This window comes from Pipistrellus hanaki (assembly GCF_964339955.1).
Source record: "Pipistrellus hanaki genome assembly, chromosome: 14".
Lineage (NCBI taxonomy): Eukaryota > Metazoa > Chordata > Mammalia > Chiroptera > Vespertilionidae > Pipistrellus > Pipistrellus hanaki.
In genome coordinates, this window is record NC_140516.1 from 9,235,326 (window position 1) to 9,261,219 (window position 25,894).

The window sequence follows — 25,894 nt, forward strand, 5'->3', positions numbered from 1 at the left end:
TTTCTTCCTCAGCAGCCTTAAATAATCATATGCAATATAAACTATGGACGGTTCCACTATGGACTGGGTTGTAGATGCTATTATGGAACTATTGTTCACTTCAACAGGAGTGATAATGATCTCCATGGCTGTGCAGAGAAGGTCATTACCTGGGCCATGCCCGCGGGAGGACGAAGGGTTTGACTAGGAGTAAGCAAACTAAGTCTCCCAGGCTAAGTCTGGATTCAATCTGTTGTTTAAAAGGAAGTCTTATTGGACCAGCCATCCCCTTTGTTTACATGGTGTCTTCTGTGCCTCAGTGGCCTGGTCTGGTCGTGGTGACACAGACAATATGGCTCACAAACCCAAAATTTACCACCTGCCTCTTCATAGAAAATAGATTGCTCACCCGTGAGTGAGACTATGATGTCTGCAACTTTCCTTCTAATTGTTCATCCAAACAACAGCAACAAAAAACTGCACTTATGCGTGTGTGTGTGAGTGTGTGTGTGTGTGTGTGTGTGTGTGTGTGTGTCTATTTATACACATGCAGGGTGTCCCCCAGAAATGCATACACACTTGAACAGCTTGTAGCTCCGTTTTGAAAATGAAATGTATTTTAATAAACCCTGCCTTTGTAATTATTCAAAATGTGTGTATACATTTTGGGGACATCCTATATATGTATGTACATATACTCTTGAATGATGTGGGGGTTTTGTCTTGGCAAAAATATAACTATTTAATAGCCTATTGCTAAATGGAAGCCTTAACACAGTCAATTAACACAGATATTAATGTATTATATACTATATTCTTATAATAAAGTCAGTTACAGAAAAGCAAATGTTATTTCAAAAAAATCCTAAGGAAGAGAAAATACATTTACAGTATTTATTGGAAAAAATGCACATATAAGTGGACCCACACAGCAGTTCAAACCTATGTTGCTCAAGGCTCACCTGTGTGTGTGTGGGTGTGTGTGTGTGTGTGTGTGTGTGGAGAGAGAGAGAGAGATGCAAATGTGGCAAAAATTAGTAATTGGTGAATTTAAGTAGAGAATATGAGTATTCATTTTATTTTTCTTTTAACCTTCTGCAAGTTTAAAACTATTTTTCATAAAATGTTTTGAGAGTAAATATTATTTCACTTTAAAAGCTCAAGAGAATCTCCTAAAAAATGTAATTCAATGGAAAATTAAGTAAGCAGATCAATAACAATATAAATCTATAACTAGCAATTACAATGGGTTTTAAGGCAATGAGAACAATCTCATATATGATAGCAACAAAAAAAAATCAAACCTAAGGTTTAATTAAAAAATAATTGTGGAGTACTTAAACAATACAATAAATTTCACCAAACTCCAAAAACTAGAAGCACAGAAGTAAATATGAAGTACATAAGCATATGTGAACATTATTAACACCTGCAAACAAAAAACAAACAAAAAATCTTATCAAAGACCCACCGAAACTGGTTTGGCTCAGTGGATAGAGTGTTGGCCTGCGGACTGAAAGGTCCCAGGTTCGATTCCGATCAAGGGCATGTACATTGGTTGCGGGCACATCCCCAGTGGGGGTGTGCAGGAGGCAGCTGGTAGATGTATCTCTCTCATCGATGTTTCTAACTCTCTGTCCCTCTCAATTCCTCTCTGTGTGAAAATCAATAAATTTTTTTTTAATTTATCAAAGACCAAAAGAAGCTTTGAGTAACAGGAAGAATATGCCACATCCCTAAACAAAAAGTGTCAATGACTTAATATTGTGAAAATGTCCATCCTCCACAAATACAGATCTAAGGTTGATGCAATTCCAATGAAAATCATCATGTGGTTTTTGTTGTTGGAGAGAGAAGAATAATGACAAAATCACTCCAATATATTGCTAGTAGAAAAATGGGTACGATTAGCCAAGGTCATTTTGGAAATGAAGAATAATAAAAGTTTCTCACCATAGTGATGTTAAGGTTTATTTTAACTACAATAATTAAGTAAATCTGGCTCAGGAATAATCAAAGAAGAACAATCGGTAAAGAGATATATAAGAAGTAAGAATCAAGGCAGCAAGTCCATGAGAGGAGGGGGCATCATACAGGGCTGGGACAATGGCTCACCACGTGGGAGAAAATGAAGTTAAAGCCCTATATCGAACCACACTCCAAGTGAAGGAAAATTAAGTGCAAAGAAACAAATTCATGAGAGTGATAGAAAATAATGTATATCAGTATTTTAGAAGCTTGTGGTGGCACTGATCTTTCAAAGCATAAAACAAATAGTAAAAAGAAAAAGATGGATATAGTTAGCTAGTAAAAATTTCAATCTTCTGTACATCTAAGAGGACTACAATCAAATTTAAGAAAAAAACAACACAACACTAAGGAAACTATCAGCAACATAAATGACCTGGAGAGGGCAATGTCCTCACTATGGAATCATTATGAGGAAAAGTAGGTTTTTTGTTTGTTTTTTAATTATATTAACCTACATTTCACAAAATAGGATAATTGTTGGGATTCAGAATGATTATTATTTCTTTGTTCTTTTCTTTTTTTCTTTTTTTTTTGCTCATATGCATTTTCTGAGTTTTTTTACTGCCCCCAAAATGTATAATTCCTGTAGAAAAAAAAATCTTCAGGCTACCTAAGCTTCTTATAGAGGACTATAAAGCTCCTCTATCAGCTTCAAGCTCCCCCAGAAATATACCTTCTTGGTTTCCTTGAATCTTCCAAAACCTGGGCGATGCTATTACTTAATATTACAAACCAGGGAGTGAAGGCTCAGAGGGGTTCAGCAAGCTTCCCCAGGTCACCCAGCAGTGAGCAGTAGAGTTAGAACTGCGTCCCAGGTTGACCCGACCACAAACTTGGCTCTTTCCCTGCCTCATTTCAGGAATCTTGGTTTGGGAGGCAGAAGACCTGAGGCCTGATCCTCGCTCAGTCCTTAACTACACTTGGCCTTGGCAAGCCTCTTCCCTGTTGACCCTCAGTTTCCTCCACGGTACAATGAGAAGTGGGTTGGCCCAACTGGCACGTCAAGTTCCTTTCTTCTCAGAGACAGGACAGATTTCGGTTCTCATAAAGCAGATGCGGCCAGTAGCCAAGGACTGACCTAAACCAGGGACCAGCGGCCTGGGGGCTAAAGCAGGTGGCCACACACAGATGCCCCACACATGAGCTCACCTTGAATTCCTCGTGAATGCGCTCCTCCAGGACCTTGGCAGCCTTGCGGTCCTCCATCTCCACTTTCCACTTCTCCGCCATGATCCGGGCTTTCTCGTTGGCCAGAGCATCCCGGAACTTCTTGGTGATCTCTGCCTCCTTCTGTCTCCTTCCAAGAGAACACCAGAAGGTATAAGTGCATGTGGGAAACGGAAGGTCTACATAGCAATGTTAGAGGCAGAAATAGGATAGTGGGACTAACTATAGTTATAAGAAATATTAACCATGTTCTGTTAGCTGTGATGGTTTGTTCTTATTAAAGAAAGTCCATTCTAACCTGGCTGGGAGTTGTACGTCCCTGGACATGGGAGTTAACATCCAAATTCAGTCCATTCTCCTCCTCCCAGAACTGCCTACCATCATGGGAAGATGAACAAGGTTGCTGCTGAAACAATCTGGTCCTGGAGGCGCCCACCTTTTGCTCTACCAGCCCACATTGCCTATAGCTCTTATACCCATTCTTATTCCTTGTGCCTACTTCCCCAGGCCTGTAATTCCCTTTTCCCACTTTCCCACGTGATCTTAGTCTCTACCCAATATAAGCAGCTGGCTTATGGGAGGGCGTGGGTAGAGCAGATTTTTGTGGATAACCTGCTGCTCTCCCATACTGCCAGCTCTACTGGAATAAACACTCATGTATGATTCAACCCTGTCTCTAATAAATTGGCTCAAGTAGTGACAGGCAGCCCAGACCCAATAGTTGTCTGGTTTCAACAACAGAACTAAGAACTACAGACAGTTATTTCTTGTCCTGTCAGGATGACCGATGTCTAAGGTCAACAAAACTCAATGTTGGCAAAGGTGGGGAGAAGGAGGCATTCTCCTGTATAGTCAGCAGAGTTGTTCTGGAAGCCAGGGAATAAAAGACTCCAAAGCCCATCTCTCACCCGAGTTCACAGAGGCAAAGGGAGAAGGTGTTCACCAGAGGATTTCAGAGCATAAAGAATGGCTAACAACCTAAATGTCCACCAGCAGGACCAGTAAGCTGGGTTTCCCATGTAATGAGAACACTATACAGTAATCTTAAGTAATACTGTGACTCTATATTAATTAATTTATCCCTATGTGAACAAAGCCATTTACACAGCATATACAAACAGCCCCCGACTTATGGTGGTGTGATAATTTTGTGTGTGTGTGTGTGTGTTTTGTTTTACAATGGTGTCAAAGCAATCCACATTCAGTAGAAACTGTACCTTGAATTTTGAATTTTGCTCTTTTCCTGGACTGCTGATTTGTTGTAAGATACTCTCTGGATAGCCACAGCTCTCAGATCACAAGGGTCAACAACCACACTGGTGTATTCATTGTGTTGGATGACTTTGCCAACTGTGGGCCAATGTAAGTGTCCTGAGCACGTTTACGGTGGGCTAAGCTAAGTTGTGATGCTCGGTACACTAAGGTGCAGCAAATGCATTTTCAACTTATGAGAGTTTCCATTCACGATGAGTACGACAGGACAAAACCCCACTGTAAGTCAAGAGCATCTGTTGCTTAAATGCTCACTGTGGTTATCTTAGTTGTCAGATGTTGGGTTGTTGTTAACAATTTTACAGTTAAAACACTGTCACTATGCCCGACTAGGGTAGGTCAGCAGTTGAGCGACCCACAAACAAAGAGGCCGCAGGTTCGATTCAATGGTCAGGGCACATGACCGGGTTGTGGCCTCGATTCCCGGTGGAGGAGGTGCAGGAGGCAGCCGATCGATGACGTTTTTCTCTCAATCAATGTTTTTGTCTTTCGATCCCTCTCCCTTCCTCTCTCTTTAAAAAAATTTTTTTAAATCATATTTTAAAAAATAATAAACTAAAGATGAGGAAACTGAAGCATAAAAAGGTTAAAAACAATGTTACTAAAAATTGGGTGGCAGGATGGAGAGAGGGGATGTCGGCATCCACGCTTGGCGAAAAGATGTTAAAAGTTGTTTATAAAAGAATTCTGATTCCAAATCTCACTCAAATGTTCATGAAAGATAAACCAGCAAGTAAATAACAAAAGTGAACCCAATCTGCCTACTATCCCAGGAACCACTCAGTGAGAGAAAAAGCCACATCCAATAGAAGCAGTGTTGTTACACCCATACCACAGATGTGAAAACTGATAGCTCGCTTTCTAATCGGTGGAGCCAGGATTTGAATCCATAAGGTCTGTCTGAAGCAAGACTTTGATGTTTGGTCACCTAACAGCCAGCCAACTGCCTGGCACCTCCACCCTCTGACCCATAACCACTTGTCCTTGTCTGGGACCCACCCCAAGGCCCTCAGTTCAGGCCCACATGACACCCATTGGCACCCCTCACCAGAGCTCCTCGGCCTCCCGCTGTGCCTGCAGCCACGCCTTCTCTGCAATCAGCTCCTCCGAGATCTCCTCATAGGGCTTGTCGCCAGGGCCTTCTCCCATGATCCAGACCCAGACCTCGCCATCTTCCCCCAGCAGCCACTGGATGTGCTTGTCACTCGCTGCTTCACAACAGGAGGAGGAACAAGAAAGGAAAAAGAACGGGTCTGAGTTCTAAGTAGTAAGAAATGGCCTCGTTTGGCCGATGGTACACAACCTCTGTACAGTACTATCATCATCAAAGAGGATTCCAGAGAGACACGGGCCTGAGTGCAGGTCCATGGCCCTCTCTCCCTCCCACTCCCACTGGGAGCAGCACAGCAGCCAAATCAGCCTGCTGAAACAGGTGTCCAAGTCTGGGACTGTGTCTGAGGCTGAGCACCCTGACATCTTCAGCAGAGAGAACATCAACGACAGCGCAGCACCCTGAAGGAAGTGCCTATGCCACCTGTGGACCAAGGCAGTTAGGGGCCATGAGCCCTCTCCTGTGTCCTCTCCCCTAAACCCCTCTCCTTCCGCCCCCCACCCCTCCTGTCCACTGGCTGAAATAAGGAATTGGAGATGGTGGCGTTGCAAGGTGAAGCAACTAAGCCTTGAGTCTCCCTGACCCACATCCACCGGTAACATGAGCAAGAACAAAACCTATGTGTCATCAAGCTGCTGAGATTTTTCAGTTTTCTTACTGCAACAGATCCTATTGATTACCGTGACTAAAATGGAAATCTATCCCAAAACCGGTACCACCGAGACAGAAACAGAAACTACGGGTCACTACCTAAGCAGGTGGGTGTCCGGTGATGGTCAGCAGGCTCAGTGGCTGGCAACCACGTTCTGCAGGAACACAACATTGGGTGAAACTGTTGGGCACTGTAATGGAAAAGGCAGGACCCCTGCCTCTGAACGGGTCACTCTGTGGGGAGAGATTGGAGAAAAGGAAATCTGCAGTGTGTGTGGTTGCCAGTGGCTGCGTTTGAGAAGGTGTTAAGAGAAAGAAACTAGTTTGAGAAAGAATTTAATGCTTTGCAAGTGGAAATGAAATGAAATAGAGAGAGTACAGATATTTGGGACTTTGTAAGATTGGGAAAACCACCTCCTTTAAAGCCCAAATTGCAAGAGATGAAATATATATATATATATATATATATATATATATATATATATATATATATATGTGTGTGTGTGTGTGTGTGTGTGTGTGTGTGTGTGTGTGTGTATATATATATATATATATATATATATATATATATATATATATATATTTCAGAGAGGAAGAGGGAGAGAGAGACAGAAACATCAATGATGAGAAAGATCATTGATTGGCTGCCTCCTGCACGACCCCACTGGGGATCAAGCCCACAATCCAGGCATGTGCCCTTGACCGGAACCGAACCTGGGACCCTTCAGTTCGAAGACCGATGCTCTATCCACTGAGCCAAACCGGGTAGGCCAAGAGATGGGGGGTTTAATGGTAAAACCTGTCAGGTGAATAAAGAGAGCTGGGTACAGAGCCTGTGGCAGCCATGAGAATGTACCCAGACACCCAACAAGTGGGCATACTGCAGCCAGCACTCCAGCTCCAGTGTCTGCCCAAGGCCATGCTCAGAGGCAGCTCCCAGCCTTTGGCTGAGCAGGGCAGACTTAGTCCTGGGAGACAGCAGACGCCTCTGGTGGAACACTTCCACCTGGACAGACCTTCCATGGATGCACATATGCCCAGAACACCTCCACCCAACCTGATTTTTCCGACTTCCCTGAACCAACCTCCTCCAGCTCCCAGCCAGCCCTTTCTCACTCACTGGCATTTCCCCAGTAAAAGGCCTGGGTGTTTAATCCCATCCTTGTCGCTGCTCTGCAGAGGAGCCAGGCTAACACGAGCACATTAAGAAAGGGTCAAAGGGGGGAAAGGGGGAGACACGTGTAATATTTTGAACAATAAAGATATTTTTTTAAATGCCATCTTCTCACTCTTATTTTTACAAAGAGCCTAAGGCAGGTACTCTAGTTCAGCAGCCACCAACCTTTCAGACCTCATGGAGCACTAGTGGTCCGAGGACCACCGGTTGGCAACCGCTGTTATAGTTGAAAGGGAGAGGCATAGAGGTAAAGAAGCAAAGAAGAACAGACCAGTTGTGAAACGTGTCTAAAAATGAATGGTAGATGTGTTTGCTGGGACATCGAAGCAAACAGATCAGAAGCCTCCTAAGTTTTTGAGTCTGGACTTTAAAAGCCTTTGATTGTTCAGGACTTGAACATCCACCTGGTACACAGCCTTGATGACCAGGAGGCAGGATGTGACTTGAGGGTGTCCACTTTAAGGGCAGGGTGGATGCGTTTATTTGGGGGGAAGAGCAAAATGCATGAGTGACCACAGTGACAACTTGGGACAGTGACTTGCGATGCTAGCACCCCGTTTCCTCTTCCTGAGCACAGCAGATGATACCCTTCTTGTCTTCCTTTCAGTGCCATGGAGTCATATGACTGAATCTTAGCCTGTGACATGTCAGGGGAAGTGATTTGTGCCACTTTCAAGCTGAAGCTGGTGGCAGCCAGCGTGCCTTGCCCACATTCTGTCTCTTGTCCAGGATGGGGGAATTGCAAGAAAAAGCAGCCTGACCCGTGAGTCAATGTTTGAAAGCAAAGCACAGAGAAGAACTGCCTAATCCACGTCAAACTGTGATGTATTCAGAAATAAGCCTCCATTGCATTAACCCACTGAAATGTCAGTGTTCCCCGCTGCAGAAGGCAGCATTAACCCCCGAATATAGACCATCGTTATTTTTAGATGTTAAAGCAATAGTAATAGAGGAACACCAGTTTGAGTATGAATAATAGAGCTGGAAGGCTACAACTACCAGATTTATAAAACTTCCAAATTAACAGTGGGAGAACGTAAATGATAAGAGGCTTACCATCCTGCAAAACTAAGGAAACAGAAAAGTGAAAACAATAAAAAGTGTGCAGCTATTAAAGCACACAACTACCTTCCCGCCATCCATGCTGGACCCCTCCCTGCCTTCTCAGAAAACCCAGATTTGTTCAGGGAGTAACAGAGAATCCTCAGTTCCAGGACAGGCACGTTTCTACCCCACCTCAAAGGGCAAATCAAACTGGTCTAAGCCCATCACATTCTAAGATTCTCCTTGGCAAACATTTGATCTAGATGACCAGATGTCCCATTTCTGACAAAGTATTGTAGATGTAGACAGAAGTCCCAGCAAAGGATTTCTTTCTCTAAACAGAAGGTGAGGACTCCTTAGGAGAAAACCTTGACATTTTACTCTTTTATCTCACCTCCTCCTTCCACCCTGAATGAAAAAGTGATGCTGAAGACTTTGCAACCCTCAGGAAGAAAGCCACATGCCGAAGAAGATAGAGGGAGACGGGCCCTGACGATTTTGTTAAGCAGATAAACCAAGTCTATCCATTGAAGTTCATCTCCAGCCGAAACCAGTTTGGCTCAGTGGATAGAGCATCAGCCTGCGGACTGAAAGGTCCCAGGTTCGATTCCGGTCAAGGGCATGTACCTTGGTTGTGGACACATCCCCAGTAGGGGGTGTGCAAGAGGCAGCTGATCGATGATTCTCTCATTGATGTTTCTAGCTCTCTGTCCCTCTCTCTTCCTCTCTGTAAAAAATCAATAAAATATATATTTTTTAAAAAGACCGTTTAAAAAAATATTTAATATAAAGTTCATCTCCAGATTTCTCATCATTTGAGAAAAATAAGGAACTTTGAAGAATCAAGTTCTGTAATTATTAAATAAAACTAGAGGCCCAATGCATGAAATTCATGCAAAAGTAGGCCTTCCCTTTAGCACCTGGGACCTAGACTAGCTTTCCTCCAGCTGCCCACAGGCATCGGCTTCCCCTGTACAGCCCCAGCTTCATCAGGAAGGTCGTTCAGAATGATGTCCAGAAGATGTCTGGTCTAATTAGCATATTACCCTTCTATCATTATAGATATGATTCTATAAATATGAAAGATTTATTTTTTAAACAATTGTTAGTCATGTATCCTGTTATTTACAGTCAAGCACACCCCTAACAGATACAGGTAACAAACAAAAGAACATAGAAGCTCTAAACCTTCAGTATACTTATTAACATGAAAACGTGAACAGAATTAATTCCCCAATTAAAAATCTGAGACTATCAGATGTGATTAAAAATAAAATCCATTTATGCATATTTAAATGTAAGACATATTTGAAAAGAGGAAAAGGTTAAAAATAAAGAAGTAGGCAATAATAAAAGGCAGTGCAAAGACAAGCAAAAAGAAAGCAGAAGTGATAAGGTCAGACAAAGCAAATTCAAGGACAAATGTGTTTATACAAAGAAGAATATGTGACAATAAAAGATGTAACCCACAAAGGAGATTCAACAGTCACAACACTTTATGTAACATACAAAAGAGCAGACAATTGCATGAAACAAAACCCCCTAACAATGCAAGAAGAATTTGAAAGTGTATATATACTCATGGTGGGGAGTTTTACCACACTTATTTCAGAAGTCGGTGGGCCAAATAGATATTTTAAATTAATAATATAGTCAACTGCCGGGACCGGTTTGGCTCAATGGATAGAGCGTCGGCTTGGGGATTGAAGGGTCCCGGGTTCGATTCCGGTCAAGGGCATGTACCTTGGTTGCGGGCATATCCCAGGAGGGGGTGTGCAAGAGGCAGCTGATCGATGACTCTCTCTCATCGATGTTTCTAACTCTCTATCTCTCTCCCTTCCTCTCTACAAAAATCAATAAAATATATTTTTTTTAAAAAATAATAATAATAATATAGTCAACTAATTTTAATTACCAACTAAAGGACTTTGTTTCATAAATATTGAGAATATATTTTATTTATTTTGATCTTGAAATTATGAGAAAAATGGATAGGCCATATTCTCTAATAATAATACAAAAATTAGAAATCAATGGGGGGAAGAGCCATTAAAAATCTTAACTGTCTTATATTTTTTAAAAATATCTGCTTGAAAACTCACAAATGTCAGAAGAAATCAAAATTGAAAGTATGCATTATCTAACAGTGGAAATGTAGCAACAAATATGACCACAACTAACAGTGAGCTCAAAAGAAAAATTGTAGGCTTAAGGCCTTTTCTTTTTGATGTCCCCATGAAGATATACCTCTCTTTGCCAAACATGTAACAATAGTAGATACAAAAGAAAAAAGAAAAATGCATAGCAATATAAGCAATGCCTCCACGGAATCCATACCCAACCAAAGTGTGGAGCAGTGAGCCTGTGGCAGCTGAGGCTTCCTTGTGGTCACCAGGAGTGTGACGCCTGCAGGTAAAGGGGCCTCTCAGAATAAGCAGGGGCCTGAACAGGTCATTACTGAAGAAGACCTGTGGCTGCCACAGAGAGCAGAGCAAGAACTGGAAAGGAGGTTGGAGGGACAGTGGCAGCCCAATCATGTTGGACATTGTAGGCCCTGGTGCGGGCTTGGCTGTTATTCTGTGAGACGGGAAGCCACTAGAAGTGGGGGTGGGGATGGGGAATGTAGCATACACAGTCTCATTCACAGCTCACTCTCCCGGCTGTGTGGAACACACATGAGTGCAGGAAACCCTATAGGCCAGTTAGCATTTGTGATAGTCCAGTGAAGAACAACCATGTCTTGCATGGAGGCGGTACTGGTGGGGAGGTGTAAAGTGCTTAAGGTTTATAATATATTCTAAGGAAAAGGCTATATTTGCTTACATTTTAGATATGAATTGTGAAAGGCAAAAAAAGGAAGAAAGAAAACCCCAATGTTTCATCTTTAGCAACAGAATCAGTATTTCAGCTTAAGCAAGAGGATGAATGGTGATATTACTGAAATGGGTAACGTGGAAGAAACAGCTTGGAGATCAGCATTTCTGTTGTGATTATATTAGTTTGAGATGCTTATTAGACACCTTACAGGCAGCTGGATACAACAGAGTTCCGAGGAGAGGTTGGAACTAGGACATATATGTTTGGAGTCCTCGGTGTATGGACATTAAATGCCACAAAACAGGTGAGGCAGTAGAGAGAGTGAGTATAGATGGAAAAGAGATGAAGTTCAAGGAAGAGGCCAGGACCCCCCCCCCCCACACACACACACACACACACACACACTTAGGAGAGGTCCCCTAAAAGAGACAAGGACAAAGCCCGTGAGGCAGAACAGCCCACAGAAAGCGCTACCCCGGAAGCCAGGGGGCGACAGAATTCAGGAATTAGGAGAGGCCAGCGGTGTCACAGGCTGCTGATGTGGGCGGATAAGACTGAGAACTGACCACTGCTTCAGCCACATGGAGGTCACGGTGATCCTGATAAGAGTGCTTTTATGAGTTTGTGAAAAGGGATGCTTGGAAACTGGAAACTTTTAGAAGAAAATATAAAAGCATATGTATTATAACTTTGTGGAAGGGAAGAATTTCTTCTGCAAGACATAAACAGAATAAACTGCAAGAGACTATTGATAAATTTGAATACAGATTAAAATTCGAAATTTCCACACAAGAAAACACACCATGGAGACAATTAAAATCCAGCAAATGAGAGAAGCTATTTGAATACACAACTGTCAAAGGATTGTAGCAATTAATAAAAGCAATAATAATGGCTAACAATTACAGAGCACTTATCTGCTAATCACAGTTCAACTCATTTTACATGTATCTACTAATTAATGTCTACTAGAACAATCTTTCTCTACTGGGGTCCTGGGAGAGAAATAAGCCTATAAAACAATTTGAGCCCGACTGGTGTAGCTCGGTGGCTGAGCATCAACCTATGAACCAGGAGGTCACGGTTCAATTCTTGGGCAGGGCACAAACCTGAGTTGCAGGCTTGATCCCCAGTATGGGTGGGGCATGCAGGAGGCAGCTGACCGATGATTCTCTCTCATCAATGATGTTTCTATGTTTCTCTCTCTCCCTTCCTCTCTGAAATCAATAAAAGAAATAAATAAATAAATAAACTTTTTTAAATGAAACAGACAAATTTAACAAAATGTGTTGTCTCATCACAAAAATATTTGCTGAGAGAAATTGAAGACATATTAATGCACCTGAGTTTCCCAGTCTCTACAATCATGTGAGCCAATTCCTTAAAATACAGACAGACTGATAATAGATGATAGATAGTTAAATAGATAGATAATAGATGGATAGATAGATGATAGACAGATAGATAGATAGATAGATAGGTAGATAGATAGATGATTGATAGTCTCCTTAGGGACTAGCCCCTTCCAGTGTAATGGTGCCTTCCAGTGAATCCTGCAGGGACTGGCTGCCCCTGCTGTGTGTCCTCTGGGCCAGGTGCCTTTGTTTTAAGTGGTGAGCCTTAACCTTCTGGGGGGTGGGGAAGAGGGAGAACTCAACTAGCACATGATAAATGTGCTTATGTTTTTCTGGTTCCTTCAACAAACCAGGTTTAACCAAGACCATCTCATTTCATCTTCCCCACAAATCTGAGATAAAGTCTCTCATTACCATCTCAATCTGCATATGGTAAGAGGAAACTGAGCTTCAGGGAGGCTTGAGTAACTTGCTAACCTCAAATTAACTAATGCAAAATAGGAAGAGGGCAGTGCCAACTTTTGAAATAGGGATTTGACCTTTGCACAACTGCCTCTTGCACAAAGAATGTGAAGGCCAGCATGGTGTGGGCATAAGAGTCATTGCCAATACCGCCAGGCTGTTTCCTGTTGTGCTCAGAACCACTCGCTGAGAATCAGCAAAACAGGCACGGGGTCAATCAGTCACGTCAACCGTCCTCCCATCACTCCCTCCAACCTTGTGACTGTACATTGGCTCCTGAAATAGCTCCCCAAGTTCAAGGCCACGTCTCTTGCAGAAGCCTAACAAGGGGCAAACCCAAGATCTTCCACCAGGGCATATGCCCCATGTATGCCAGCGGCACTCACTGCAATGGTCACTGGGAAATCCTGAGTGCCCTGCCTCCAGCCCAGCCCCCTTCAGTGCTGAGACACAGCAGAATCAATGCCCAGTGAGAGTCTCTGCACCCAGGCTTACTCCTCTCCTTCCCAGCTCAGTTTTCTCCTCTTTACCACAGCTCACAGCTTAGTCAATAAAATGCAAGGGATGCCGAAACCGGTTTGGCTCAGAGGATAGAGCATCGGCCTGCAGACTGAAAGGTCCCAGGTTCGATTCCGGTCAAGGGCATGTACCTTGGTTGCGGCACATCCCCAGTAGGGGGTGTGCAAGAGGCAGCTGATCAATGATTCTCTCTTATCAATGTTTCTATCACTCTCTCGTCCTCTCCGTATAAAAAATCAATAAAAATATATTTTAAAAATAAAAATAAATAAAATAAAATGCAAGGGCTGCACACAACTGGAGGCAGGGACCAGACCTACTAAGTCTTTAGCATTTCACAAAGTCTGGTTATGAGAACCCAGCCAAGGTGGCCAAAAGATAAGCACTTCAGTGAAGTAGTAGGATAAACATAAGAGAATGCTGAGACCTAAAGTCATGTAATTTTGAAAGGACGGGGTTAATAAGTATGAAAATGCACCCAAAGAATTTAGGCCTCCAGGTCTAACACAAAATCTGGTTCCAACTGGGAAAATCCTAAGAAGCTTTGCTAGTTTTTACTCGAGAAAAACCTGGAAAGCAGTAATGCTGGCCACTGGGAGGGACCGCCAGGGACAGGCAGAGAGCAGTTGGTCGGTAACCTGCTACTTCTCAGCCCAGCTACTCTGAGCTGCAGCTGGACTGGGACCTGGGGTCAGGTTACACGGAGTCAGGAGATAACCAGCAGGCAGCCTTTCTCAGAAAGGGCCCTGCTGGCTCCCAGCAGGAAGGGGACTGGGACTCAGGGAGGTGGGAAGGTGGGGAAGCTGGGAGATGGCAGCCATCAGGCCCTGAGGCAGGGGAGAGAAATGAACCCTGGGCTGCTCAGCCCAGCATCCCCCGGGCCCTGCACCGAGCAGGAGAGCGGCTTCCCTCCACCCAGAGCTGAGCCAAACTCACTCTGTTCAGTCCGTGGGCTTTTGGCAGCCCAGCTGCCAGGACAAAGTGGGGGAGAGGACAAGAGGAGGGGAGGGCACTATATTCACTGAAACGCAAGTTCTCTGCGGGCCACTGGCCACTGAACAGGTGTACGGCCTCAGGCCCTGGCCTGTGTCTACCCCATCCCCATGCCCAAGCTCTTATGTTCCTCATCAACATCACTTCTGTTAACCCTTTAAACTTCTGCCAATCCCGCTGTTTAATTTGCTTGATGCCGTTTGCTAGTGAGGTCACACTCCTTTCCGCCTGGTCATTGTGATTTGAAATTTCACCCCCGTGGACTGCTCCTTCTCTGTTCCCATTTTTCCACTGTTTACCTTTGCTAACTGATTTGGAGCATCTCCAAGTTCCCCGGATCCGAATCCCTTGTTACTACGTTGCAAATATTTATTTCTCCTTTTGTCTCCTGTTTTCTCCTTTTTTAAAACTCAGCTTCATAGCTTTTATCATGAAGATTTTTAAAAATCTAGTCATATTTACCTTTGTACTCAAACAGGACTAATAATTTCTTTCTCTGATGTGAAGACACATGTTAACATTTCTGAAATCAGGGTACGCCTTATCAATGAGGAAGAGTGAAGTGAGGGGGAAGTAATGGGTTCTCAACCCAGCCTTTCTCCTGCGTTATTAACAGAGCTTACAGCCTGAGGAAAAACAATAAATTTATCGTGACATTTCAACTTGTGAACTTCCCTGTAGCTCCCAGCCCTGCAGCAGATAGCATGGCTGCTCACGGCTGCTCACGGCTGCTCACGGCTGCTCACGGCTGCTCATGGCTGCTCACGGCTGCTCACCGGCTGCTCATGGCTGCTCACCAGTACGACGGAATGTCCGGTGCCAGCCTCGGCCCAGCGGCAACCTCCTCAGAGGAGTCTGCGGGGCCACTTGACAGCCCCTGAAACTCATCAGCATGGTTATGGTGACCAGTGAACTCACAGTGACGGCCATGAAGGCAGAGCCGTTTCTGTCACGTGGTTCATTTTACAAATTTTGTAAAAAGTCACGTTTTACAAACGAGTGCTTTTCCCTTGTTCCTCAGATCATGCCTGGCTTTATTCCTAGATATGTGTCCAGTTTGCAAACTCAAAGAACCATGAATAATTTGTGTCACTTCATTCTAGCCAATGCCTCCAGGCTCATTGTTTTGATAAAACAATGGTGGATCTGGTTTAATTTACAGCTTTTTTATTGATTGCAGAGAGGAAGGGAGAAGGAGATAGAAACATCAATGAAGAGAAAGAATCATTGACTGGCTGCCTCCTGCACGACCTCTACTAGGGATCGAGCCCGCAACCCAAGCATGTGCCCTTGACCAGAATCTAACCCAGGAAAGGGGTCTGAGAACAGCTCCAGAAATCTGGGCACCCCCACCCCAACACCCCGGTGTCCACTGGCAACTTGGTGTCCCAAGTGTATTTACTACAAACCTGTTGGAACCAACAGGAAATCTCATGCAGGAGCTGAAGAAAACCAACATGCCAAGATCAACGGAGCCCACACCACGGCTGGCAACACGGGGTGGGCGGAAGACGGCTTCAGGCCTGGGCTCTCTTGGTGTTGAACGACTTCTCTCTGAGGCGCTGAAACTCCTAACTGTGAGGGGGTGCTGGTGCATATCACTTCCCCTCAGAGGGAGAAAACGCAGGCAGCAATGAAACCAATGCAAAGTAGAATTAATGTCCAAAAAAATTACTGATTTTAACAAATCTAGAAAGATTATATAAATAATCAAAATCTATCTAAAATCCTTGATTAGGCCGAGACCGGTTTGGCTCAGTGGATAGAGCGTCGACTTGGGGACTGAAGGGACCCGGGTTCGATTCTGGTCAAGGGCATGTGCCTTGGTTGCGGGCATATCCCCAGTAGGGGGTGTGCAAGAGGCAGCTGATCGATGACTCTCTCTCATCGATGTTTCTAACTCTCCATCTCTCTCACTTCCTCTCTGTACAAAATCAATAAAATATATATTAAAAAAAAAAAAAAGTTTTAAAATCCTTGATTAGCCAAATCCAATGATTGAGCATTGACCTATGAACCAGGAGGTCATGGTTCAATTCCAGGTCAGGGCACATGCCCGGGTTCCGGGCTTGATCCCAGTGGGGGACATTCAATCAATGATTCTCTCTCATTATTGATGTTTCTATTTCTCTCTCCCTCTTCCTTCCTCTCTGAAATCAATAAAAATATTTTAAAATCCTTGCTTATCCAACAAAATAGTGAAGAATTGAAAAACACCTTTATCTTTTTCATCGTTAGTAAATAATGGTTCAATCTTGATAACGATGGGGAAAATAAATTTGAGGCCCTTTCTTTTCAAAAGTTTTAAAATAGTATATGCCCTACATTTTCCAATAGATTCTCCTAAAAACAAAGCAGAGACAAAAGGTGGAGAGAAAGAAAAGATTTAGGCAATATACATTAAGCAGATGCAAAGACGAAAAGCAGAACTTGTGGAACTAAAATCTAAGTCAAAATCCTAAAACAAGAAATGAAATGAGTTAGAAGTATGAGGGGAGAGGTGACAGAAAGCCCATTACTTGTATATTACAGATTGTATTTTGTAACTCACACAAACTGTGATTTTTATACTTTCACTAAAGATTTTCAAGGTCTAGTCACACAGCACAGCACCCAGTCCTTCACTCAAGAAGAAATCGGTAACGCCTGTCCCTCCAATCGAGCCCCTCTGACACATGAGGCTGCAAAGGTCTTACCAGCTACTCCCCCATCCGCCCACACACCCACCAAAGCCCTAGGCTGGGTGCACAGTCCGGATAGAAACAATGCAAGCAACACCCATGGTCTCATGGTACTTTCAGGCTCATGGAGGAGACCGGCCTCAACTGAACAAACAGATTCAGAAGCAGGAAGAGGCAGGAGAGAGAGGAGAAGGAAGGGAGGGGGAGGAGGGAGAGAAGGAGGGCTCCATAGAGACAGAAAGGAGTCAGTGGTGCCAGGGGCTGAGGAGAGGGGGGAAGGGGAATGACAGATTCACAGATGCAGGAATGTTTTGGAACAATATGGAGGTGGTGGTTACAGAAAGTTTTGAACGTGCTAACTATCACTAGATTGCACAGCATCTCATGGCTAAAATGGTAAATTTTATGTGGTGTGGATGGTAGCACATTTTTTTGTTTAAAAAAAAAAAGATACTCTTTTATTAAAAAGTATCTGCTGTTGAGGAGTTAGGATCAGGCAGTTTAGGGTAAGGGCCTCGGGGAGGGAAGACAGCAGATCAAGAGGATGGTCAGGATGTGAGCAAGATCAGCAGAATGCACCAGCCAACTCTATGGCTACCTCCACCCAACCCAAGAGCAGAAGCTAAAGGCGGGAAGACAAGGGCAAGAGGAGATTGGCTGGTGGTAAGGAAGGAAATTTTCTAAAAAAAAAAAAAAAAAAAAAAAAAAAAAAAGCCAAGAAAAAACAAGTGCAGGAAATATAAACCCCCTTTCTGGGAGGGACCCCTCTCACATGCCGAGAGCCTTGTTACTTTTGCTTTAATAAATTTCTCTCCCTCTTGCTTACCCCTCCCTGGTCCGTGAATTCATTCGGCAATTTCTTGAGACAACGAACCCAACAGCTTAAAATCACATCTTGCTATGAAGAAAACGGGCAGAGTGCTGTGAAAAGAGACTGGGATGGGGCTCACTGGGAAGGCAGGCAGTGAAAAGCTCACCCTGTAATGGGAAATGAATGCTGGAGGTACTGGCCTCGAGAGGGCTCCGGAAAGAGCAGAGGGACCCCAATGGGTGGAAATGGGGTTGGAGAGTGGGCAGAGGCCAGTGAAAGGCATTTGCACGTTCTGTGCCCCTGAGGAAGGAAAGCACGTGAGCTAATTAGCATGTTGAAAGGGCACTGGGAGAAAGGGTCACACAGCATCAGCGTGAGAACAGTTCTGCATTAAGGATGTCTACAGTCAGGACTTCCAAGCTGGGAAAGGGAACAGGAACCCACACACTGAGGCTAGGAGGGCTCAGGCCCCAGGGAAGGTTGTCATGGTTACTGAATGAAAGCAGCCGCACAGCGGGGACTGTGTCCCACAGCTTCTTTAGGGCGTGGATCAGGCACACATGAGGCACCAAAGCCTGGGCAGGTATGCAGCAGGAGCAGCTTAACACTGCGACACAGAGAGGATGCAAAGGAGTGTCCCCCTCAGGCCCCGGTCAGGGCTGCTTCTGGGAGCTGCACAGGCTGAGCCGGCAGGGAGAGGGAACTCTAGGAGGGAGGAAACCACCTCTTGATCCCCGCTGTGGGGAACAGAGGCCGTGGGGCTTGGATCCAGCTGCGTGAGAGTGCTCCGTAGGCTGGAGCAAGGGCCAGGCTGGGGCCAGCATGGAGGCCCGTGGAGATGCTACCATGGGGGTGGCTGTGTGAGCAAGAAGCACAGAGGACAACAAGCCAGCCGCTCCGTGTGCAGGCCTGAGTGTGGCTGTGGTCAGTAACGGAAGAGGAAGTGGGAAAGATGCCTGGTTCCCAGGCAAAGGATGTAGGGACGGATAGGGAGGTGGTCACCGAGGAACCGACCTAACACCGACAGAAACTGCCAACCATGGAAGAACTGACAGGCCAGGGGGAGCTTTCTGGGTCACAACAGCAGTTCGCACACAAGTGTCCCGAGTCCTGTGTCCCAGGCCACAGCAGCTCAGCCCCAGGAAGCGGAGACGCTGAGCGCGCAGAGGGGCCGGAGGCTGTGAAGGCTGCAGCCCCTGACCGGGTGCGGGTTCCTGCGCGGGTGAAAGAGCACAGGAGGCAGAGAGGTTGCCAAGGTCATCACCATGCTGGGCCTGGCTGAAGCCCAGCAGGAACGTAATGCTACTGCCTTCCCAGCCTGAGGACCCGGATTTCGGTGGGAATGTGGCAAAGCAGCAAAAGTGGCGGCAGTGAGGGGGTGTCTACGCTGAAGACGTGTGTCTTCCACGACACTCAGGACGTCCGGAGATCCTCACCCAATAGAAAGTGAAAACAAGAGACAGGCCGTGTCCTCAGGGGAGGGCTGCTTCCCGTCATAACTGTCACCTTCCACCCCAGCGCTGTCTGTCTGCGGCCCCGATGTGTGCTCCAGGCTCAGCGCTGGGATCTGGCACCGTGTGCATCACCAGTGTTGGCTCTTACCCTCTCCTGGCTCCACTGGAGAGCAGACACCCACAGCAGACACCTGGCCCCACCCTGCCCTCAGCACCCAGTCCTAGAAGCAGCCAGTAAGGCCTGGGAGGAGCTGGGAGGGAAAAGAGAGGGCGGGTGGAGGCCTCAGGGCCAAGCAGCACTGGGGTGACTGACAGGAGGCAGCAAAGTGTCCTTCCAGGTTTACCAGGACTAAGTTGTGCTCGGGGGACCCCAGGGGCTGGCACACAGGTCCACGGGGCACAGCAGATGCTACCTTTGGGCAAACTTGGTGGAGGGAGTGCCCACTAAGGTAAGGAAGAGGGAAAGATGCCCCCCTGAGCCCCCATGCGGCTGCTTTGCACCAAGGCTTGCTCCCTCAGGCTGTGTCCCTGGGATCTGCACAGCTCTCTCCGTCCAGGTGGCCAAAGTCAGCCCTTGGCTATGTTGGGTAAGAGAGCGAAGGAAGAGATGAATGAGTGCACCGGTGATCTGTTGAACTTGAGTCATAATTCAAAAGTGAACGAATAGAAAAACATCAGGAACTGCACCCAACGGTCAAAGTCATGGGATATGGGTCCCAACTCCATTTCTTAGTGTCGACGTGATGGATTGCGGCACTTCTGTGAGCCATGGCTCCCCTGGAACGGGGTCAGTGGAATATGGCAGGCAGGGTTCCGTGGGGGCGGGCAGCTGGGAAACGTGGAGTTCACTGGGGAGGTGGGAGGTGGTTGAAACGTGCGTCAGGACCTGAGGACAGGAAGCAGGAAACAGGCACCGTGCCTCCGGGACGGCCGCAGGAAGCTGCTCAGCCTTCGGGACACAGCGGGGCCCCAAAGCTCCGGCTTATCTGCCCCGACGGCTCCATAGGCAGGATCGAAGCAAAGAGCTGGGATCTGGATGGGATGCTGTCTTGGAACACACACAGTCCTCTGTTTTCTCCTCTTTTCCCATTCTTTGTAAGTCAGAAAATTAATTATAAGTCAGAAAATTAAGAGTCATCTGCACCAGAAACCCAAATGAGTGTGAGGTATAATGTATCCAGGAGAACGAAGGTGTCCGTGCGTGACAAATCGCCGTAAAAATATTTTTGCAACTAAGCTTCCAGGCATCTGTCTTCTTCCCCAAAGAGCCACTGCCCGGCCCATGTGAGGCCCGGGGCCGGCCGGGTGGGCCTGGCAGGGCGGCCTGCGATTTCAACAGCTCACGATGCTGCTGCCAGCGCAGCCCGGCCGTCAGCCCAGCCTTGGCACCAGCCATGCGGAGCCCAGTCACAGCTCTGCCCCCTGGGGTCCCGCTGCATGGTGTGCAGGAGGAGGACTGAGAGCTCTGTGCCTGCGCGGGGCTGGACCCAGGATGGAAGACAATGGAGGAAGGCCTGCTCTCTGAGTCCCTGGGGGAGCCAAGCAAGCAGATGGCGAATGCCAGTGTGGCAAGGGTAGAGCAGGGGTGGGTCCCCATGCCAAGCAGCTGCGGAGGAGTAAGTACTTCCCTGTGCCAGGAGCGTCCCCAAAAGATGCCTAGGGATGAGACTGGTCCTAAAGGCGTTTGGTGGGAGGATGAAAGCAGGGGGACATTCCAACAGGAAGAACTACTCGTGCAAAGACAGAGGCTGGAGCGAGCTGCCTGGGGGAGGGGACGGGTGAGAGGTGCCCTGTGGCACATGGCAGGGACTGTCCAGTGAGCCCGGGGTAGAACGCAGGAGCCAGGTGCCCAAGGGGCCAGCATGCCCAGCACAGAAGCAGGATTTCATCTTGACTGGAAACTCTAAACAGAACAAGGCTGCACTTCACGCTGGAGAACAGAATCAGGCTGGTGGGGAGTGCGGGGAGAGGAACGAACGGGTGCTGCGCACTCTGCAGGCAACATGCACGGAGGGCCACCCCCAGATCCCGAGTCCCGGCCCCCACCTAGCCGCTGCCGGCCTCAGGGCGCCTTCCCTCACAGGTGCCCGTCCCTGGGCTCGACCACACATGGCAGCAGGCAAACCCCCTCAATGTGGGCCGGGTCCTTCCTGCCTGATTGCAGTGGCTCCTGCCATTTGGGGCCGGTTCCCTGTGCAGGACCTTCCCCGGCACCCCCTCCAGATGCCCCCGGGGTATCCCTCACAGGAGGGCAGGGCGGAGGGTAGCAGTGCCCGGAGCTGGCCTCGCCCAGAGCACTGTGCCTCCCACACCAGAAAGGGAATGACCGCACAGCTTGGCGGCACCGGCTTCTTCGCCAGGCAGCTAACAACGGGATCGCAGACCACCTGAGGCCCCGGCGCTGCCCTCCCAGGACTGAGCTTCCCACAGGACAGAGCACATCCCATTCCCCAGCATCCTCACGCCCCTGGGCGGCCCCCTCTGCAGCCCAGGGCCCCGCAGACCTGGACCAAAGACCAAGGGCCAGACGCTCACAGAACAAGGGTTTCAAGCTCCCACCTCGCCTCCCACCAGTGCCCGTCTTAAAGCAGAACCTAGCCCAGCACCGATAAAGAGCCCCTCGGCGACTCCCCGGCACCTACCTCGCTTGACCTTGGGGGGCCGGAGCCCCTCCGCCTGGGCCAGGGCCTCCCAGGCCTCGCGCTCCCGCCAGCGCCGCAGCTGCTCCTCCCGCATCTTGTAGAAGAGAATGTGCTTCTGCACGTCGCTCAGCTCGGCCAGGAGCTCGGGGTCGATGTACATGTCGTGCAGGATCTGCTGCAGCATGGTGCCGCCCGGTGCCCACGCCAGCAGAGCCCGGGCGGCCGGACACCCCACCCCGGGCTGCTCCTCCCCCAGCTCCTCACTCCAGGGCCTCCCCACGCGCCCCTGCTCCGGGCAGCATGTCCCTCTGCCTCAGCTCCCAGCAGGCGGCAACCTCATCTCCTCCGCCCAGGACAGGAAGCCAGCCGAGAGGCGGCTGGGACCCGGCAGGGGAGGCGGGCACCAGGAGCAATCTAGTCCCGCTGGGTCACCGGGCACCGCGTCCCAGCAGCTTGCCCGGGGCTCGGGGCAATGGGAGGGTCAGAGCTGCAGCTCCCGGGACAGCGCCAGGCACAGCCCTGCTGGGGCCACGGGTGTCGAGTGATCTGTTAGTGGAAGGTAACGATGACACCAGCTGTATCGATGACACTGCCCCGGCCAGCCAGGAACCGATCTCTCCTCCGCAGGTAAGAGGAGGAGGTGCGGGCGACTTCGCCCACTAATTCCGCGTCTTTTGAGCCAATTTCAGACCGGCCAGAGCAGCCAGCCAGCCAGCCAGCAGCCTCAGAGCAGCCAGCTCCCCGGCCTGCCTTCCCTCCATGGCTCCGCATTCCCCACCTTCTCCAGGAGTCTGGCATCCGGAGGTAACGCTTTACACTCTGCCTGAGGGGAGGAGAGAGCTCCCTCTGTGTCAGAGCCAAGAAAAAAAGCAGAGTGGAATCAGGAGGGACCACGGAAGGGGCTTCTCCGTGAAGTTCAAGGATGGCCGGAGGCAGAGAGGGAGGTTCTGAGCTGGGCACGGCTGACAGATGAACCTGCAGTTTGGGTGGCTGTCGCTGGTCTTTCTGTTGTTTGCTGCAGGTGTCTGACGGTGACCAAAAAGAAGGAAACGCAACGCCAGGAGCTGGGAGCGGCGCCCAGGGCCAGAGCAGATGCCGCCAGCGTTCAGGTGGGCAGCAGCCGCTGTCACTGGGATGGAACCGGCCCGCCAGGCGCTCGGAGCTGCTCACCGCTGCCCTGGCACTCCTGAAGGAAACTGGGGTTCAGGGCCGGTAAGTGACTCGCCTATGGCTCCCCAACCCATGAGCTGCCACACTGGGACTTCCCCAGATTTCAAATTTCACATCCACGCCAACTACGAATGTTCTGATGGTTCAAAAATGTAACGCAAGGAGGAGGAAATAAGTCACCAGCACTTGGCACTGTGGCCTGGTGGCATCGGTGATCCTTCCTCCCTTTGAGGACGGAGGCGGATCGGGCACCCCAGAGTGACGGGCCACAGGGAACAGGAAGGAACATTAAGGGGGTTCAGATGAGCTTCAAACCCACAGCATCACAGCGAAGCGAGCAGGGCCAGGCTGCTTGTCCCCGCGTGACCCGGACCTGGGCGCTCCCACAGAGGCTCCTGCCACGCAGCCCCGTTCTGGCCCCTGGCCCCTGGCCCCGCGCCCTCTCCTCTGTCCTCCACCTCCAAGCCCTGGCCTCCGAGGTTCTCGGACCCAGAACCTTCCCTGACTCCTGCTTCCCCACACTCGTCCCGCTGGTGCGCGAGCTGTGGCGGGTGGGGCCGGAGCCCAGAGACTCGGAGGGGAGAGAGGATGCACAGAAAGTGCTGGCTGCCTCCCCCCTTTTCTGGGTCCCCCAGGCCCGACCCCAAGAGGGGCAGAGGGCACTGTGCGGTGGCAGGACCCGCAGGCCTTGGGGGGTGGAGGTCCCGGGGCGGGGGGCGGGGAATGGGGTCACTCTTGCGGCGCTGACTCCGGTGACCCCGTTCGGAAAAGGTGGGCAGCGGTCAGTCGGGAAGCACCCCGCTTTGTGCCGCAGGGCGGGTGCTGCCTGGCAATCCCAGGTCAGTGGGGCAGGAGGCCAGGCCGTGGAGGGCAGCGGGGCGGCGTCGGGTTTCCTGCGGGCGCCGCCCGGAGCTGCTCAGCCCGCGTGGCGCCTCCTCCCGCCCATCGCCCTTCCCGGAGCTGCGGCCGCTGGGCCAGGGCTGGGCGCCCCCTGGTGGCCTCGAGGAGAGGGACGGCCTATGAGGGGAGACTTGGCCAAGTGCAAGGGGACGCAGTAGGGTGGCTAAGGGAGATGCCAGGACCTGAGGAGAGGGGACCCCCCCTGGCCAGGCAAGCGAGGGGGACAGCGCTGTTAATGGCCCGGACCCCAGGGGCTGGAGCCGCGCAGGAAAGGACTGAAAATGGGCACCTGGAGTACTCAGACATGGGTTTCTGCCGCCTTTCAACTCGTTTTATTTTGTTTCATTTTTTGCTGGCCTATGTGTATGTTTGATTTTGCATGCTAACGCAGTTTCTTCTGCAAACCACCCGAATGTCCCCCCAGGGGGTAAGGGCTTCCCAAAGGTGTAGCCAGGAAAAACGTCCGGGGCAGATAACATGAGGATGCATAACATTGTGCACAGTGTAATCCGCTTTTTAGAGTCTGTGTTTATTTTGTGTAGGCAAAGGGGAAAATATCGAAGAACACACATGGTGCTTTGCTTTCTCCTGGGGAGAGGGAGGGAGACCACTTCAGACAAGTCCGTATTGTTCAATGCCATGAGTCAGCCACATGACTCATCTGACTGAAATAAGAGATATTTCAAAAGCCCTTTGCAAATGTGACTCGGAGGCTCGGGGCTGAAGAAGGGCCTGGAGGCATTGCTCACACAGCCTTGGTGCTGGATGGGAAGGGAGCCTGGAGCACAGGAGATGGGAGGCAGGAGGCAGGAGAGCAGTGGCAAACGCTGGCCCACGCCTAAGCCTACCACAGAGGCGAGGAGTCTGAGCTGGCCTTGCCCATGGGAAATACGGAGCGCAGCCTCGGGAGAGTCCTCACCCCGAAGCCTCCTCTCAGGCGTCTCTGCTTCCACCTAAAATCCTCTTACAATCGGATCAGATCTCCGTTAAAATCCTTGCAATGGCTCATTTTACTGAGTCAAAGCCAAGTCCTTGCAGGGGCCCATGATCTGCCTCCCTCCTTCACGCCTCAGGCAGCCCCTCCTCTCTTCCTCCCTCCCTCCCTCCCTGGCCCCATCCCACCGGTGTCCTTGGCTTTCTGCAGACACCACGCCCCGGCCTCCCTTACACTGCTGTTCCCTCTGCCTGGAACCCACGTGGTCCCATCACCTCCTTCAAGTCTTTGCTCAAACCTTTAGCTCCTCTATACTCCCGATCCTCCTGCTGTTTTCCCCTCACCCCTCACTTTGTAAAATATCGTATTTCTTATTTGTGCTTTGTCTCTCTTCCCTTAGGAGATGGCACGTACCACAGGGCCAGGTGCTCCGCTGATGCCCTCTGCCTGGAACACTGCTTGGCACGCAGCAGGTGCCAGATAAATGCCTATTAGAAGAAGGAATGGCCCTAACCGGTGTGGCTTAGTGGATAGAGCGTCGGCCTTCAGACTGAAAGGTCCCAGGTTCAATTCCGGTCAAGGGCATGTACGTTGGTTGCGGGCACATCCCCAGTAGGGGGTGTGCAGGAGGCAGCTGATTGATGTTTCTCTCTCATCGATGTTTCTAACTCTCTATCCCTCTCCCTTCCTCTCTATAAAAAATCAATAAAATATATATTTTTTT

At 48.7% G+C, this 25,894-nt stretch overlaps 1 protein-coding gene across 1 annotated transcript in view; it reads right to left on the reverse strand.

The window, feature by feature from the left end:
* Positions 1 to 22,356, reverse strand: part of SH2D4B (SH2 domain containing 4B) — a 72,692-nt gene extending 50,336 nt beyond the window's left edge. Inside the window, exons 1-3 of the mRNA XM_084904125.1 lie at positions 22,167 to 22,356; positions 5,498 to 5,657; positions 3,160 to 3,307 (exon numbers count right to left, since the gene is read on the reverse strand). Of these exons, the coding sequence (XP_084760251.1) occupies positions 3,160 to 3,307; positions 5,498 to 5,657; positions 22,167 to 22,350 (492 nt within the window). The 5' untranslated portion in view covers positions 22,351 to 22,356. The remainder of the gene's footprint in view (positions 1 to 3,159; positions 3,308 to 5,497; positions 5,658 to 22,166) is intronic.
* Between the last annotated feature and the right edge of the window lie 3,538 nt (positions 22,357 to 25,894).